We start from the raw sequence: 17,395 nt of genomic DNA on the forward strand, positions 1-17,395 counted from the left end.
AAGTCAAATTATCTCTCTTTGCAGGCAATGCTATGTTATACACAGAAAATCCATTGTCTCTGCCCAAAAGCTTTGAGATCTCATAAATAGCTTCAGCAAAGTTTCAGGAAACAAAATCGATGTATACAAATCAGTAGCATTTCTATACACCGATAACGTTGACACCAAGAACAGGTCCAAGAATCCAATCCCATTCACAATAACCATAAAAAGAATAAAATACCTAGATATACAGCTTACCAGAAGGTGAAAGATCTCTACAACAACAATGACAAAATACTGTTGAAAGAAATCAGAAATGACACAAACATATAGAAAAACATTCCACCTTCATGGATAGAATCCATACTTTTAAACTGGTCATACTGACTAAGACTATTTATAGATTCAATGCTACTCCTGTGAAACTAACAATAACGTTTTTCACAGAATTAGAAAAAAAATTCTAAAATTTACTTGGGACTACACTAGAGCTAAAAAAATAAAAAATAAAAAAATCTTACACAAAAGGAGCAAAGCTGGAGGCATCACATTACCCAACTTCAAGCTAGACTACAAGGCAACAGTAACTAATTCAGCAGAGAAAAAAAAAAGGAACCCTAGACCAGTGGAACAGGTTAGAGGGCTCAGAAGTAAAGCCACACACCTACAACCATCTGATCTTCAGCAAAGTTGACTAAAACAAGCAATGCGGAAAGGATCCCCTTATTGAATAAACGCTGCTGGGATAACTGGCACCTATATGCACTGAAATGGAAACCTTTCACTATATAGAAAGTCAACTCAAGGTGGATTAAAGGCTTAAATATAAAATCTAAGCTATAAAAACTCTCATAGGAAATCTAGGAAATGCCATTCCTGACATTTGAATTCATGACAAAGACTCCAAATAATTCATGGCATAGAATTCATGACATAGACTCCAAAAGCAATTGCAATAAAAACAAAAATTGTTAAGTGTTACCTAATACAACTACACAAGTTCTTTACAGCAAAAGTACCAACAAAAGAGTAAACAGACAATCTACAAAATGAGAGAACATATTCACAAGCTATGTATCTCACAAAGATCTATATCCAGAATCTATTAAAAAAAATCAAACAAACCAACAACAAAAAACAACTCCGTTATAAAATGGGCAAAGGACTTAAAAAGAAGTTAATCAAAAGAAGACATACAAGCAGCCAACAAACATTAAAAAATGCTCATCACCACTAATCATCATAGAGATGCAAATCAAACCACAATGAGATACAATCTTATGCCAGTCAGGATGGCCACTACTAAAAAGGCAAAAAATGGCAGATCCTAGTGAGGTTGCAGAGAAAAGGCAATGCTCATACACTGCTGGTGGGAATGTAAATTAGTTCAGCAATTGTGGAAAGCAGTGTGACATCTCCTCAAAGAACTTAAAACAGAAGTACCATTCGACACAGCAATCACATTATTGCACATATACCCAAAGGAATATAAGCCGTTTTACTATACACACATGTACACACATATGTTCGTAGCAGCACTGTTCATAATAGGAAAGATATGAAATCAACTTACATGACTATTAATGGCAGGCTGAATAAAGAACATGTGGTACATATACACCATGAGATACTACGCAGCAATTACAAATGAAATAATGTCCTTCGTAGCTACATGAATGCAGCTGGAGGCCATTATCCTAAGCAAATTCACACGGAATCACGAAACTTGATCAGGCAGCACTGTCCTGTGGGCACAGCCTCCTGCCTCACCATCTTCCTGTCACAATATGAGGACTTTCATTTTTCTCCTTTTTCTCTTTTTCTTTTTCTCTTTCTTTGTTTCTTTCTTTGTTTCTTTCTTCTTTCCTTTCCTTTCTTTTCTTTCTTTCTTTCTTTTTTTTTTTTTTCTTTCTTTCTCTCTCTTTCTTTCTTTCTTTCTTTCTTTCTTTCCCTCTTTCTCTCTTTCTTTCTTTTTTTTTTGAAGGAGTCTTGCTCTGTCACCTAGGCTGGAGTGCAGTGGTGTGATCTTGGCTCACTACAACCTCTGACTCCCAGGTTCAAGCGATTCTCCTGGCTCAGCCTCTTGAGTAGTTGGGATTACAGGCGTGTGCCAGCATGCTTTGCAAATTTTGGTATCTTTACTAGAGATGGGGTTTCACCATAATGACCGGGTTGGTCTTGAACTCCTGAACTCAGGCGATCTGCCTGCCTTGGCCTCCCAACGTGATGCGATTACAGGCGCGAGCCACTGCACCTGGCCTTGGACTTTTCTTGATCATGGAAACAGACAGATATCAGGGAGGAGTGAAATGAGTGCTAGGAGCTGTCTGAGCTCACTCCTCTGCTTTTTCAATCTGGTTTCAAGTCACCTAATCCATCAAAATAAACGCAATTTTGCCTCACCAGACACAGTGGCTTCTCTCATGGTCAACTGATTCAATGATAGAACAAGTAAGAAGGAATGAATGGACTGTTACTCGTGCTTCTCAACTCAAGCTGACCAAGAGGTTGTCTTTGGTGTTCACATCTCCTAAGTTCACTGTGCATTTCTTCTCCCCTCTGCTGCACTAGCGTCCAAGTTCGTGTGATGCTTCTGCCACATTACTCAAAGCTTCATTCTGAAGTCTGTTGAAGTTAAGAGAAACCTTTACCAGTGGAAATGTCACTAAATAAAAAGAGGCCTGAAATTCCTCTAGCATTCACATTTTTTCTACTTTCTCTCTAAAATATGTCAAAGGAAACCTATTTTCCCTTGATTATCAGGTTCTACAACCCCAGTCCATACCATAGGACACTTTGTTCAAAGTTTGTCCTAAACCATAATAAGAAATAAATGGCCACATAGTCATAATTTTTTTTCAATTTAATGCAACAATTATCATGCCAATTCTTTGAATTAAGAACTATCAACCAGAAAACTCCAGACAAGAGTGAATAAAAACAACATTTCGATCTTCTCTGTACCCATAATGAATAGTCATCTTTCAGATTCTCCTGTTCTGTTGATGGGGTAACAACGTCTTACACATCGGTGTTTCAGGGCCTCAGCACATCAGGTAAGACAGTGATTTGACATTACAAGGGTTTGTATTTTGACTTTTCCTGGCTAGTAATGAGTTTTCTCCTTTCTGTAAGGACAGCTGCCCCTGGACACATGACAACATCATGAACATACATTGCCTCACTTTTTTTTTTTTTTTTTTTTTTTTTTTGGTATAGTTAAGTTGCTTCTTCCAGTGCTAAATCATGGAAGGATTTCTTGACCCTGATGAAAGCACTCAGAAATCTTCCAAGAGATGATTCTGGCAGAAATGTGACAGAAAAGAAAGGCAAATGCGAATACAGGAAAACAGCCACTGTCCTCTGGATGTTGGGTTAGGTGCACTGTACTCATTTTACATGCATTGTTAATCTGACCACTGATGTGTGGTACTATGTTAGTGGTTCAGGAGGGGTTATGCTACTTGGCAAGTTGAATGCTCAGAAAAGCCTCTGGCATGCAAGCCTCATTAACTGAAATTCATATTGTTGAGTTCATGCATGGATTTCTATGGTTCATGTGACTTCCTAAAAATTTTGGGAAAGATGACAGACTGAAGGCCAAGCATTTGATCCTCTTAATTACTAAGAGCTGATCCTCAGTAATGGAATAGAGACAAATATTCACTTGGGAAGCATTTATTTTTGATCTTGACATATTTTCAAAGATCCAGTCATAGCTCTTCCAAACCAACTTTATCTCCAGTCCTTCAGATTTGTTTCTTCCGAGGCCTGATGATCTTCGCAATCCAATAGCCAATGTCATGGAATTGCTAATCTCTCATTGCAAAGTGTACAGTGACTTCACACTTGGGGTTTACCCACTATTATAACTTCAAGTCTCCCAGGACATCCTTGACGACGGCAGTGGTGTGACATCACTACAGCACCCAGGTATGAGACCTCCATCCAGCATGGCATCAGTGGGGGCATACGCATGATTGGACTTCCATAGGATGCAATGATTGAATTTTAACTTTAGACAGTTATCCCCATTTATACCCTTTACCCCTCCACTAGAGTTAGAAAAATATCTTAAGGTGTAAATGGCCATTAAGTGAGTGTTTTATAAGTAATGGCTATAAAGGAAAATGCTGTAGCCGGAGCAGATACTATACCAGGTCTTGGGCACCAGTGTTTTCATGGAGGGAAACTGAAATAACCTTCACAGATTTAATTTTTATGTAACTATTTTGTAAATATGGATGTGTTACTTCTATATATGTATATACATATATATACTTAAATAGCCTTATTTAGATATAAATATGTGTACATATAAGTATCTGCAGTCAATAATATTTCAAAAATATAAACGCACCAATATGTATGTTATACACACTCAAATATGTACATTTTCCCCAAATGATATCAATTTCATAGTTTTTATTGGTAGTAAGTTTTAATGTTTTAAATGTTGTCTTAGTATCTCTATATATGGATTAATAAATATTCATATTTATGCCATCAATTTTAATAAAATGCATCTATGTAAATAGGTAGATGTATAAATACTGTATTGGTCAGTTTTTGCACAAGAATTACTGACAATCAAACGCTTAAACTCTTAGTGTCTTATACACTAGGTATTTATTTTCACATTCCTGAATGTTCATTTTAATAATCAATTGGCTGATCAAGGCAGAGATCAGCTGGTTGGTTTGGCTGCAGGGAACTGAGCTTGTCTCTAGCCTATGGATTGCATTTATCTGAGGCCAAGGCTGAAGAACACTGACTACTCAGGGCAGAAGATTCTCGTGGCAGATCTCAGGAGTAGACAACATCCCAAACCAAGCTGACCTGATACAATTATAATAGTCCCAGAATCTCTAACATAGGTACACACAACTTTAATTGATTCTTTCACTTGGTAATCATTAAAGTTTCTAAAAACTTTTACTCCAGTTAAACATTATTTGTTTATTCCATGAGTATATAACTATGATTTTCAACCTTTGAAATCTTCAAAATGATTTCAAATGCAATGTTGCATCAATTGGAAAGTAAAGCTGGGTGTGCTTTCAACATGTGAGCCTCCATTGAAATTTTCTTAAATGTCCTCATTGAGAAAAAAATACATCTCTTTAGCGAAAATATCACCTAAAACATACCTTGTTAAGCTTTATATAGATCACCTGTTACCATGTTAAAAGGAAGATTGTCTGTCAGGTAATTTGAGGTGGGCATGCAATGTTTCATACAAAACACCCTCTCAGTATTGCTGAGGTGCTGCTGGGTTCTGGATAATTTTGAGTAGCAAAGGACTTTCATATTAAGGGGAAAAGTGCTATATCCATGTTTAGGATTTCTCTTGTTGTTTTCCTTTTTGTCAAGGAAAAAGGTTGCCAAATGATTGTTATAACTATCTATTTACTTATCTTTTTGTTTCGTTTTGTTTTGTTTTGTAGAGAAAGAGTGTTCCTATGTTACCCAGTCTAATCTCAAACTCCTAGGATGATGCAATTCTCCTGCCTTAGCTTCTCAAAGTGCTGGGGATTACAGGCATGAGCTACCACACAGAGTCTTACACTTTATTTCATACAGTTTCCTGGTTTTTCTCTTTCATCTGTGGCTTAATGAAGTTTTCTTGCTATGAATCCAGACTTGCTGGTAAGACTTGAAAGCACATTTGAGTGTATTCTGGGACAATCTGTAACTGGCAAAGTTTTGAGCCTTGTCGAAAAAGTAACCTTACTGACCTGTCAGCTGTCAATTCCCCATCATGACTATCACTTCTGGAAGCACATTTTCCAAAACCCCTTTTCTCTCTACGGTTTTTTTAGAGGTGCTTAATGAGAGGCTGTCCCATGAGATTGGGAAGTCAGAGTGGTGGATTCATGTACACTGATACCCGAAGTAAAACACGTGGAGTTGTGTGTAGACTGGAGAATCACCTGGAGATGTGTTGCAGGCAGTTGAGAGCATCAACATCCTCAGTCCGGGGCTTAACAGACAGGTCTGAGGATCATCACGCGGGTACTCAGCACATACTACCAGGAGCAGGTGCACTCTGACTTCTGCAGGAGCATCTGAGAATCCCCTGTCTAGTGACTGCTTCATGAATAACATACAATAGGCTTTGAAAAGACTGTGGTTTAGACTAATTTATTCAACTTGAACAATTTCTCTTGAAATACCAAGAATAGCTTCTCTTTTGCTGTATGAATTCCAATTATCCCATAACATAGACTCCTCAGGTGGACTTATCTCTCTTCCTTATTCAATTAGGACAGGCATTGTCACATCTTTCTGCTGGTGATGAGGGCAAAAGAGGCTTAGAGTTCAGAGGAGCCTCCCTGAACCCCTCTACAAAAGTCTCCCAATGACTTTCAAAACCTGACTGAATTTGTGAAATGCTCTCAGCAGATGGAGGCACCAGGAAGAGCATCTGGGGTGGCTCAGCCTCACACATCTGCTTCCTTTGGGGTTTATGTTATGACTTGTAACACTGTGGGAGGGGTACCATAACCATGCTGACAGTAATAAGTTGCAAAATCTTCAGGCTGCAGGCTGCTGATGGTGAGAGTGAATTCTGTCCCAGATCCACTGCCACTGAACCTTGATGGGACCCCACTTTGCAAAGTGGATGCATAATAGATCAGGAGCTTAGGGACTTTCCCCGGTTTCTGCTGATACCAGGCTAAATTATTGCTAATGCCCTGACTCGCCCGGCAAGTGATGGTGACTGTGTCTCCTACAGATGCAGACAGGGAGGATGGAGACTGGGTCATCTGGATGTCACATCTGGCACCTGAGGTTGGAAACATAAAAACAAATATTCTTACTATTAATCATGTTACCGGAGGACTTCCCTGAAGTTTCAGCCAGAACGGAGCACATTGACGGAGTAAATTCTAGTGCTTTCCTTCCGTACCTGGGAGCCAGAGCAGCAGGAGCCCCAGGAGCTGAGTGGGGGCCCTCATGTCCATGCTGTGTCCTGACTGAGACTGACTCCTACACAGGGTGTGACCAGCCTATTAAGAAGTCTTCAGGGCAGGAGGCTGTGCTCTGGGAACATGCAAATCAGCAGGGGATGGGGCAGGCTGGGCACAGCTGCAGGGCTGGCACATCTCAGTAATTCAGCACAGGGGCAATGTCCCCAGGGTCCCAGGTCATACCAGGACAGCATAAATTTGCCTGGATGGAATGTATTTCTCTCTGGGGCCACTGGTGTGACAAGAGATATTCTGGGGGAAAAAAAGTCAAACTTTAATACAAACCTAAGGACTACATGGAATAATATATTTTATACTTGTATTGGGAGTATACAGGAGAGTATAACCACTTGCAGGGAACATCTAATAAAGTCTTAGAGGGTGCATCTATCAGGTTTTCAAGTTACTTAAATGGATGCAGAGGTTAACAATCCCTTTTGCTATACTAACAACTCCTCTGTGATTGTCACCTGGTTCCCATTGTTTCATGTGAGAAAAACAGTCTTTATCAGAAGCATATTTAATACACTCCAAAATATTTGTAGTGACCTTAAACATTCGTTGTTACCAGTATGTTTTCAAGAAAATTCCTGCAGATGCACAATAATAATGCTGTGATTCCTCAGTGTCTGTGCCACTCACGGATCTTCCATGATCTTGAGCTATACGTCTCTTTAGCACCCAGGGTCTCACTGGGCAGCAGCTTTGTCTTGGTTTGCGGCTCCCCTTATTCTACCCACTTTTCTGCCCTTGGGTATTATTTCCCATAGGTCATCAGTGTGAAGGGTTGTCTAGTAATGCTAGATCTGTTTACTTCAGACAACATCTCTGTTTCTTCCTCCAACCGTTGAAGCCTGAATCAGGACACACTTGAAACTCTGGGTCAATCTACACCCCAACATCAATTGCCTTCAAAGGAAGAAGACCAAGGTAATGTATCTTGCCTAATGCCCTGAGCTGCCTTTCCCACCAGAATATGCGTGAGTGTTCAGGTACAGCTCTCAAAAAATCTGGCTTTCTGGAAAACAGGGGAGGGAGAGGCCCTGGGGAAAGGCCAGGTCAATGAACACTTTCTCTTCTGTGAGGGTGGCAACTACTCAGTAGGCTGCCCTGCACCATCAATGCCACTTTTCTCTTTGACTCTTTAGCAGTGAGTGGGGACAGCATCCTGACTCAGATGCCAGCCTCCTTGCCTCACACCCAGGAAAGAGAGTCTCCATCTCCTGCCAAGCCACCGCCCATGTACATGGAGAAATGCTTTGAATCTGGATAAAACTTGGAAACAGATTTGAACTGCTATACCTCACATGTCTGCCCCTGCCCAGGCATCCCAGCCTGGTTGTGCAGCAAGGAAACTGGAATCAACTGCATCGACATGAGAATGCTAGAGCCTGGGCACTCCAGGGAGGATTACTCATGCATCACTAAAGGTGGCCAGACCACAGTGTTATAACCTGTACACAGTTCTCCTGCTGCTTTCCGAGACCTGAATTTCAAGGGAAGTTACTGGTAAACTGCTTGCTAAGATTTAGGTTCAGAGAAAAGCAGTTTTGGATTGCAATACACAATTTTGTGAGTGTGTGTGTGGAAGGGTAAATATAACTGTCACTCTTACATCCCTTTCCCTTTTCCCTTCACTGTACTTCTGCTGATGCCCCATGGCCATGTCTTTTCCTCACTGCTCTATCTGAAGCTGGAGAAGGCAGCCCTGCCTGCACACATGGCCTATCACAGCACCTGGAATGAGCATCCTCTAGGAAAGCCCTCAATCAGTGAGGACAGGGGAGGTGTATACATACCCCAGCTCCCTCCCTTCTTAGGTGGTATGATACCAAGACATTTTCCCAAGTTTCCACCTGGGCTTTGTCTCTATTCATCCTCAGTGGTAGCTTCTCACTGAGGACATTTTTGGTATCGCTATTCTCTTTCCTCTGTCACTGCCTTGTTTTCTCCCAGTATTTTCCGTGCATTGTAAATATGCTGCCTGAATGTGCATCATTGTCCCTGAAAGATCCAACCTTAGATAGTGGACAAACCCTCATTCTTGAACAGTAGAGTCTGAATACTTGCCAATTCTTTTTTTTTTTTTCATGCATAGGGATATTCAGAAAATTTAGGAAACACCTGAATTATCTGGGAAAGACAGCATCATCACAAAGGTCTTTATAATAGGGACAAGTGGGGGTAACAGTCAGAGAGGAACGGAGACAGTGGAGAGGGATGCTTCAGTGATGGAGAAAGGGTCCAGGCAGCCCGAAACATGGGGCTATCTTTGAAGATGAAAATTGAGAATCAGATTCTCTCCCCTGGAGCTTCCAGAAGGAATATAGCACTACCGATACCTTGATTTTAAATCTGAGACTTCTCACCACCAGAACTGTATGATAATAAATTTGTGTTGTGTGAAGCCAGTAAGATTATGGTAACTTGTTACAGCAGGTGTAGGAAAGTAACGCAAGGGGAGCAGGGGTGTCTTTTACTTCCTTAAGGGCATGGTCACCCTCTGTTCTTCCAAATATTTTTATCTTGTCATTTTGTAGTGTCAATTTTAACAAGACACACAGAAAATTTCACTGTGAAGATGACTAGCACCAGAATCCTTGTTATGTTTAAATGCTCTTGGATACATCCTTTAATTAACTCTCATACTCTCTGGATATGTGATTAACTCTTGTATGCTCTGGATATGAGAAAAGTCAGGGAATATTTATTCATTTGTTTTCACATTAGGAGGAGAAGTCAGATTTACAAGACACAATCTGAGAGGGTCAGAGAGATGAGGATGGTAGACAAGATGCAAAGTGTTCAGGGCAATGTAAGATGTGCCCCTGCCCTCAAATCTTAAAGAAAGACATTTAATATTTGTAAAGACTTTGGAAGTTTTGCTTTGTAGACAAAATTGCATTAGGCCCTGAGTTTACAGTTGGGGTAATCATGGCAAGGTGCAGAAGTAGCACGGAGCTTGTATTGAGAATTTCACACTACCCTTCTGGCTTTGTCTCTTCTCTGAATTTAAAGGCCATTAAATCCTCTGTGAAACAAACGTGGCCATGTGGAAGCAACATATTTAAGGTTATGCAGACCTGAGTTCCAAGCTCAGCCCTGACAATTGCTGACCATATATCCTTGTGCAAACCACCTCTGTTGAACTGTTTCAACTATGGGCTCTGATGAACAGTTTACTCATCTGTGAAACGGATCACCAAGGGTATCAAGGGCTGTCCTGAGGGTTTCTCTAGTTGATGCACCAGGAAATGCACCTGTACATATGTATGTATGAAAAGACTACTTAGGGCCTCTTTTATGCATCTTGAGTATCTTACAATGAAGATTCTATAGGATATACTACTAGTCAGATGTCTTTTTTTTTTGTATTATTATACTTTAAGTTCTGCGGTACATGTGCACAACTTGTAAGTTTGTTACATAGGTGTACATGTGCCACGTGGGTTTGCTGTACCCATCAACTCATCATTTACATAGGGCATCTGTGGTCAATTTTAGAATAAGTGTGACATGCTGCTGAGAAGAATGTATATTTTGTTGATTTGGGGTGGAGAGTTCTGTATATGTCTATTAGGTCTACTTGGTCCAGAGCTGAGCTCAAGTCCTGGTTTGGTGTTTTTTTTGTTGTTGTTGTTTTGTTTTTGTTTTTAATTTTTTGTTTTTTGCTTTTTTGTTTTAGTTTTTTTGAGGTGGGGTCTTTCTCTCTTGCCCAGGCCTGAGTGCAGTGGTGGGGTCTTGGCTCACTGAAACCTCCATCTCCCAAGTTTAAGGGATTCTTCTGTCTCAGCCTCCCAAGTAGCTTGGACTACAGGCACGTGTCACCAGGTCCAGCTAATCTTTTGTATTTTTTAGTAGAGATGGGGTTTCATCGTGTTAGTCAAGATGATCTCAATCTCCTGACCTCGTGGACACCCACCTTGGCCTCTCAAAGTGCTGGGATTACAGGCATGAGCCACTAAACCCAGCCTCAGATGTCATTTTCAACTAAGAATTGTCAATATTTATTCTGTAACTAACAGATGCCCCTGTATACACTGTGGGGTTTCCTGTACAATGTTTCCATCATAAAAATCTTCTTCTAACCAATTATGTGTAACATTAGAGAATTGAAGGTGGAGAGAGCAAATCATCATACTACCTTTAGGCTAGACTTATCCTAAGCTCCATTTTTATTAGAATTATTGGGCTGCTATAACAAATTATCAAAACTTTGGTGGCTTAAAGGAACAGAAATATATTCTCCTATAGTTCTGGAGGCCACAAGTCCAGCTCTAGTTTCAAGGGTCAAGAGCAGGCTGTCATCAGACCAAGCTTCTACAGGGACTCCAGGGGGAAGTCTACTTTTTGACTTCTAGCTTTTGGTAGCTTCAGCTTTCTTTGGCTTGAGTCCACATCACTTCAGTCTCTGCCACTGTCTTCAAATTGCCTTCTCTTCTGCAGGCTTTGTTAAAATGTCTATGTCCATCTTATAAGGACATTACGATTGTCCTTATAAGATGGACATAGACAGACATTTAACAAAGACAGGCCCATTTAGGGCCCACCTGGTCAATACAGGATAATCTGCCCATTTCATAACCCTTAATTTATATGTGCAAAGGCCCTTTTCCTATATAAGGTGTATGTATAGGCTCCATGGAATAGAACATGATCATTTGAGCATCATACTCAGCAATAAACCATTAAAGAACATACTGTCAGTATTTGTACTATACACACATCACACACTCTTCTCCCTCTCTCCTCCCCTCTCTCTCTTCCTTGTGATTATAAATCTCCTCACTTCCCTAAGCGTATCCAGTGCCACCTATGTCCAGGTTAGAGCGTCACACATAAGAGGGCTTTGCTGTGGTTTTGCTTAGAGACCTGCTCTATCCCTCATTATCATTCAGAAAGAAGACACAGCCAAAGACAGCCCTCAGCCATCTGGGAAGAAGCTGTCTTTACAGAGGGCAATCACGGGCTCTCATTCTCTGGACCTCTCCTTGTCTTCAAATGCTTGTGGTCCTCAGCCCTCAGTAGGGGTCTGTGTGGCCCCTGACTCGAGTAGGGTCCAACAGGATCCTTATCAGAATATCCGATTAACAGAAGGCAGTGAGTGTAAGGTAGGAGATTGTCAGGACTTGTATTCTGAGCACAGATCATGACACTGGTCATGACAATGCTGATCAATACAGGATCTGGACAAAATAGGATGCACTACAGAAACTGGCCCAAACCAGCTAGAACCAACATGGTGACAAAAACGACCTCTAGACTACCGCTTGAGCCAGTCTTCCCAGGGGGCTCCCGTCAGACAGAGTGGCCACCATGGCTCAGTGGTGGGTGGTCATAGTATGAAACCCCTCCACGGTCTTTTCACAGCCCCCCTCTGATTGCAGTGATGTGGGATTTCTCTGTCCAATGTTCATGGCTCAAGCAGCTTCTGGGACTCTGTTCACAATGGGAGGTCATGAAGGTAGTTAGGCTGCTGATGGCCAGAGTGACATCTGTCCAGACTCACCCGCTTGACCCAGGCAGGCATCGTGTCCAGGGGGCAGTCGGAGCCAGCAGGAGCTCAATGTCAGCCCTTATTTCACACGGAGCTAGGCTAGGACACTGTTATTACCCTGACTGGCCCTGCTGGTGAGAGTGACCCTGTCTCCTGGAACACAGGGAGGGCCTGGAGATGAGCACCACGCAATATCCCAACTGTCATGTAAGTGAGGAATAAATATGAACATCCACAAATATTAATTCTAAGTAAATACTTCATTCAGTATGATTATATTCTGAGAAAGCAAAACGGGCTAAAAACTTCATCTTGAAGGAAACATTCATGTTTATTGCACAGAAACTGAAGATGAAGCCTGAGTTCTCCTTCCTCATGAGAGAGTTGGAAAAGCAGGAGGAAGAGAAGCAAATCTGGGTCCCCATGTCCCCGAGGGCCTCCTGAGGCTGCTCCTGCTCACAGCGGGTGGGGAAGGTGGATGAGTCAGCTTGCGCTGCCTCACGAAAAACACAGGACAGGATGGCATAAACCACAGAATTTAATGTTCACATTGCTGGTGCCTGAAATATCCTAGATCAATGTTCAGCAGGGTTTGCTTTCTGGTAAAGACCTTCTTCCTGGTTTGCAGATGCCACCTTCTCACCATGTCTTCACACAGCCTTTCCACAGAGGGGAAGGCAGTTAGAAAGAGAAGAAAAAGGAGAGGTCTCTGGATCTTATAAAATCATGAATCCTACTGGATTAAGGACCCCCCCCCCCACTTATGACCTCAATTACATCTTTAGAGGTTCTGATTTCTACAGTCACATTGAAAAATTAGGATTTCAATATGAATCTGAGGGCACGATTCAGTCCATAGCAGGTGGGACAAGGCCAAGGCTGTGCTTCCAGTCTCAGGACACGGGGCAGGTTCCCCATAACTCAGCACACGGGTGGCTCCTGCCAGGTGCCCAGCTCACAGGCAAGATTTGACTTTAACTTTAGGGCTCCCTGTTGATAATGGGACTGTAGCATTTCTACTTTCCCAGGGTTCCCAACACCATGGTACTATCTTTGGTTTATTGTGGAGCGTGTTTGCCATCTTCAGGCAGGTCTCTGACATAGCAACTTACAGGACATATGATTCTATGATTGTGAAAATTAATTAATGATTAATTAATCATAAATACATTGAATCATAAAAAATACATTGAATCAGAAAAAAAGGAGGGCCAAATGAAGAGCTTTAAAGGAGTCTGAGTATCTTAAAAAGACATATTCCTTTCAAACAACAACAGTTAGAGTCACAGCTTTTTTTGACAAATAACTTTTTAGTAGCAATTATGAAATAGTAAATGACAACTTCAAATAGGCTACCACAAATATAAGTTTATAGTCAAAAAATTTTTCAAGAATCGTGTAAACACATTTTCAGATTAAAACAAACAACGAATGTGGGTTTATCAACAGATCCACTCAATGGAAAATTTCTCAAATGTGTGATTGAGTCAAAAGAATATTTGTCCCTGATGGAAAGCTCTAGGTATTTTTGTTTTTGTTTATGTTTTTAGTCTTTAGAAGAAAACGGCTTTCTCTCCACTCTGTTCCACCTCATGCTACTGAGGATGGCTGGGCAGGCAGTGATGGTGAGGAAGGAAGAAGGCTGTGTTCTGAGGGTGGTTGTGCCTCCTGCCCACCTGAGTGACTTCATGGAGCAGAGCCACCCACACTGCCAAGGTCACCTGTCTGCCTCTGTACTGCCATGGCAACAGATGCAGAAACCTTGTCACATTTAGTTCTCCATATTATGAGGCTTCTTTGTAATAAATCTGATTATGCTCTGATTCTCCTTTTATCTCTCCCCTTTCAGTTTTTGGGATCATTTACTTTTCACCATATCGACTTGAGAATACAGACCTTTGGGATATCAGCATCATGTAGGTTGTACATTTGTTTGCTTTCTCTAAAAATATAACTAAGCACCTTGAATGGGTTTTGATTTTCTCTCCTGTTTTACAGAAAAGCAGAAACTCAAGGTGACTAGATGCTGTCAATCACAGGGGGGCTAAAGGTGACGATGACATTCCTTACCTTCTGCTCTTGCGACTTACATTTTATTTTCTTTCACTGCATTCTGTAATAAAATATAGGCTCAATGATGCATTAATTAGTATTTTTCAATAACATATTGAGTGATTTGTGTTTTTTAATTTGAGGGCTCTGGTCTAATAAATGTCTATATACATGTTGCCATGCAACTTTTAAACCTAATAGAAATGACACATTGGAATTTTAATTGCACTTCCTATGGAATCTGTTATCTTGAAATAAATCATCTCAAGTATTATTTAAGCCCTTAGCCTGCATCAGGATCTTGTTCTATTGATTTAATCGGTCTTTTGTGTCTCTACACCATGTTACCACATGTGACAGGCATCACTCATTACTCGGGTTCTTGTAAATTTATTTGGCAGAACAATCAGATCATGGATACAAATTAGTGGAAACGCAAGTAAAATACAGGTCAGAAACGTCTGGTTTGGGGATAGTTTTCTACGTGGTAACACTTGGTCATATTACAAAATTGTTATCTTTCCACTTTCCAAACTTTCTCCCTCCTTTGCCAGTCACGTGAAACTGCCGTTTCTAGTATTATGGTGGAGAAAGCACTATTGCCTTTTTAACAGAAAGCATTTCTGTTGGGTTTAAAAGTTGCATGGCAAAATGTATATAGATATTTATCAGACTGTAGACGTCAAATTAAGGAAGCATATAAATTTAGAGCACTATCGTCAATGGAATCTCTTAAGAGCATGATTTTTCTATGCATTTACCACTAAAACAGAGGATTCAGATTTATTTTCAGAGTGTCATATAAAAATAATGCATGTATTCATTCTTTGAATCATTTCCTTACAACAACATAGCACTAAATATTTTCTCTTTAAAATGCTTTATCAGTAAAATATTTTTTAAATTCTAAGAATTTGAGAAGGAAATAAAAACTCATATAATTCTGCATTGTTCCTGTGGTACATTATGTAAACTTTATGTTCTCCATCTGAATTATTTTGTCTATGTTCAATGCCTACTTTTGGAATTGCAAGAACTCTATTTTCAGTCAGCAAAAGGTAATTGAGGCAATCAAACTATTTCGGTATTAGGATTTATATCTGCCCTGGATTTTAAAAATCCATACATAGTAAAAATAAAATCAAACATTTTAACTAATTATTCTTAGCCATACTCCTGTGCAAACAACAGAATGCTTTCTCCACCATAATACTAGAGAGGGCAGTTTTGTATGAGTGGCAAAGGAGAGAGAAAGTTTGGAAAGTGGGAAGACAGCAATTTCCCAGTATGACCAAGTGTTACCAAGCGTAAAGCTATCCCTGAACCAGACATTTCTAACGTGTATTTCACTGTGTTACCATTAAGCTGCTTCCACGATCTGATTGTTCTGCCAAGTAAATGGACTTGACAAATGTGGGCCAGATAGGGAGGGTGAGGATGAGCTTTCATTGACTCACCCTTCATCAGAGCTGCTTGCTTGCAGAGCACGTGGCCACCCATGGCAGCTGATGGAGCCTTAACATTTGGAACTTAGGCACAGCTGAGGCTGCCATGGGCCAGAGTCCTCAGCAGCAAACGCTGCCCTGTATTCTCCAGCAGCCTACTGTTCTGCAGACTCAGAGACCCTGCTGACCTGCTCCCCAGACAAGCAGTGCATGTGAGCAGCTGAGATACCCCAGAAGGAAGGTTTCTGTTCAGGGCTGTACCACTGTGGAAGGAAACTCTAGGGCTTGAATGCGGTAATAAACCCCAACATCCTCAGCCTCCACCCGGCTGATTTCCAGCATGAAATCAGTGCCGGAATCACTGCCACTGAACCTGTCTGGGACTCCAGAGGCCCGGTTTGAAACAAAATAAATCAGGAGCTGTGGAGACTGGCCTGGCTTCTGCAGGAATCAATACAAATAGGCATATCCATTATTGGGCAAGAGGCTCTGACTAGACCTACAGGATATGGGGGTGGCTCTCCAGCAGTGACAGGCTAGGAGAGTGGAGTCTGGGTATCACAATATCCCCACTTGGTCCTGAAATAATAACAGAGAAGTGCAAGGTTATATAAACATATTATGAGCAATTTTCACTATTTCCCTTATGATACTGATTTATAGTTACGTGTATTTTCCAGTTTTAATTTATATCATAAAAAGTAGCCTTTCTAAAATAAACCCATTATTTACCAGCCAGCAGGGGACTCCCCAGCCAGCTGCCTGAGTCTACCTGACTCCACACGCTGTGGACAAATTCCCTCTTTATTTTCAAGATCTTAATCACAGCAGTGGTCATTGTTCCTTGGAGGTGAATCCTGTTTATCCGTAAGACCAAAATATGAATTTTCTTTCCTGGATCATAGACTATGTGGCTCTAACACATGGTTGAAATAAATATGGGAAGCTGTGGAGCCCCCAGAACTCACCTTCCAGCCCCATTTTCCCACCTCATTTTACTTCTGTCTTTACCAGGGGCCCAGAGCATTAGCCACCCCAGGAGCTGAGCAGGGAGCCTCATTGTAAGGTGAACTGAGGAGTCATGATCAGTCAAGGCAAGGTTAGAGTTGAGCTTTTATCTGAGATTCACAAGGGAAGGTCCTCCCTAGAGGACAATATGCAAATCACCTGGTGGGGGCAACAGTGTGGAAAGGGTCTATGGTGTAGGGGGTATATCTCTACTGTGAACGATGTGACATAAAATGTTGAATGGAGCAAAACAAACATAGTTCAAGTCAAGTATGCCTGTAGCAGGTGAGGACAGGACACACGAGGATCTCCTCCCAGTGACATAACTGAGCATCCCTGCAGCCATGAGGACAGCAGGAAACTTTATGGGCTGGTCCGGGGATGATGTAGCAGCCAACCCTGGAGGGTCTGTGGGGCTTGTGCGCCCAAAGGAGTTA

General features: G+C 41.2%; 2 gene segments (V, D, J or C); both read right to left on the reverse strand.

Moving 5' to 3' along the window:
* Nucleotides 1-17,395, reverse strand: part of LOC126934455 (immunoglobulin kappa variable 2-28-like) — a 182,063-nt gene that overhangs the window by 46,642 nt on the left and 118,026 nt on the right.
* On the reverse strand, nt 6,449-6,988 carry LOC126934466 (immunoglobulin kappa variable 1-39-like). The segment is given in 2 exon segments: nt 6,449-6,772; nt 6,896-6,988. Coding segments are annotated over 2 exon segments (378 nt in total).

The sequence above is a fragment of the Macaca thibetana genome, chromosome 13 (genome assembly GCF_024542745.1).
Source record: "Macaca thibetana thibetana isolate TM-01 chromosome 13, ASM2454274v1, whole genome shotgun sequence".
NCBI classification, from domain to species: Eukaryota; Metazoa; Chordata; class Mammalia; order Primates; family Cercopithecidae; genus Macaca; species Macaca thibetana.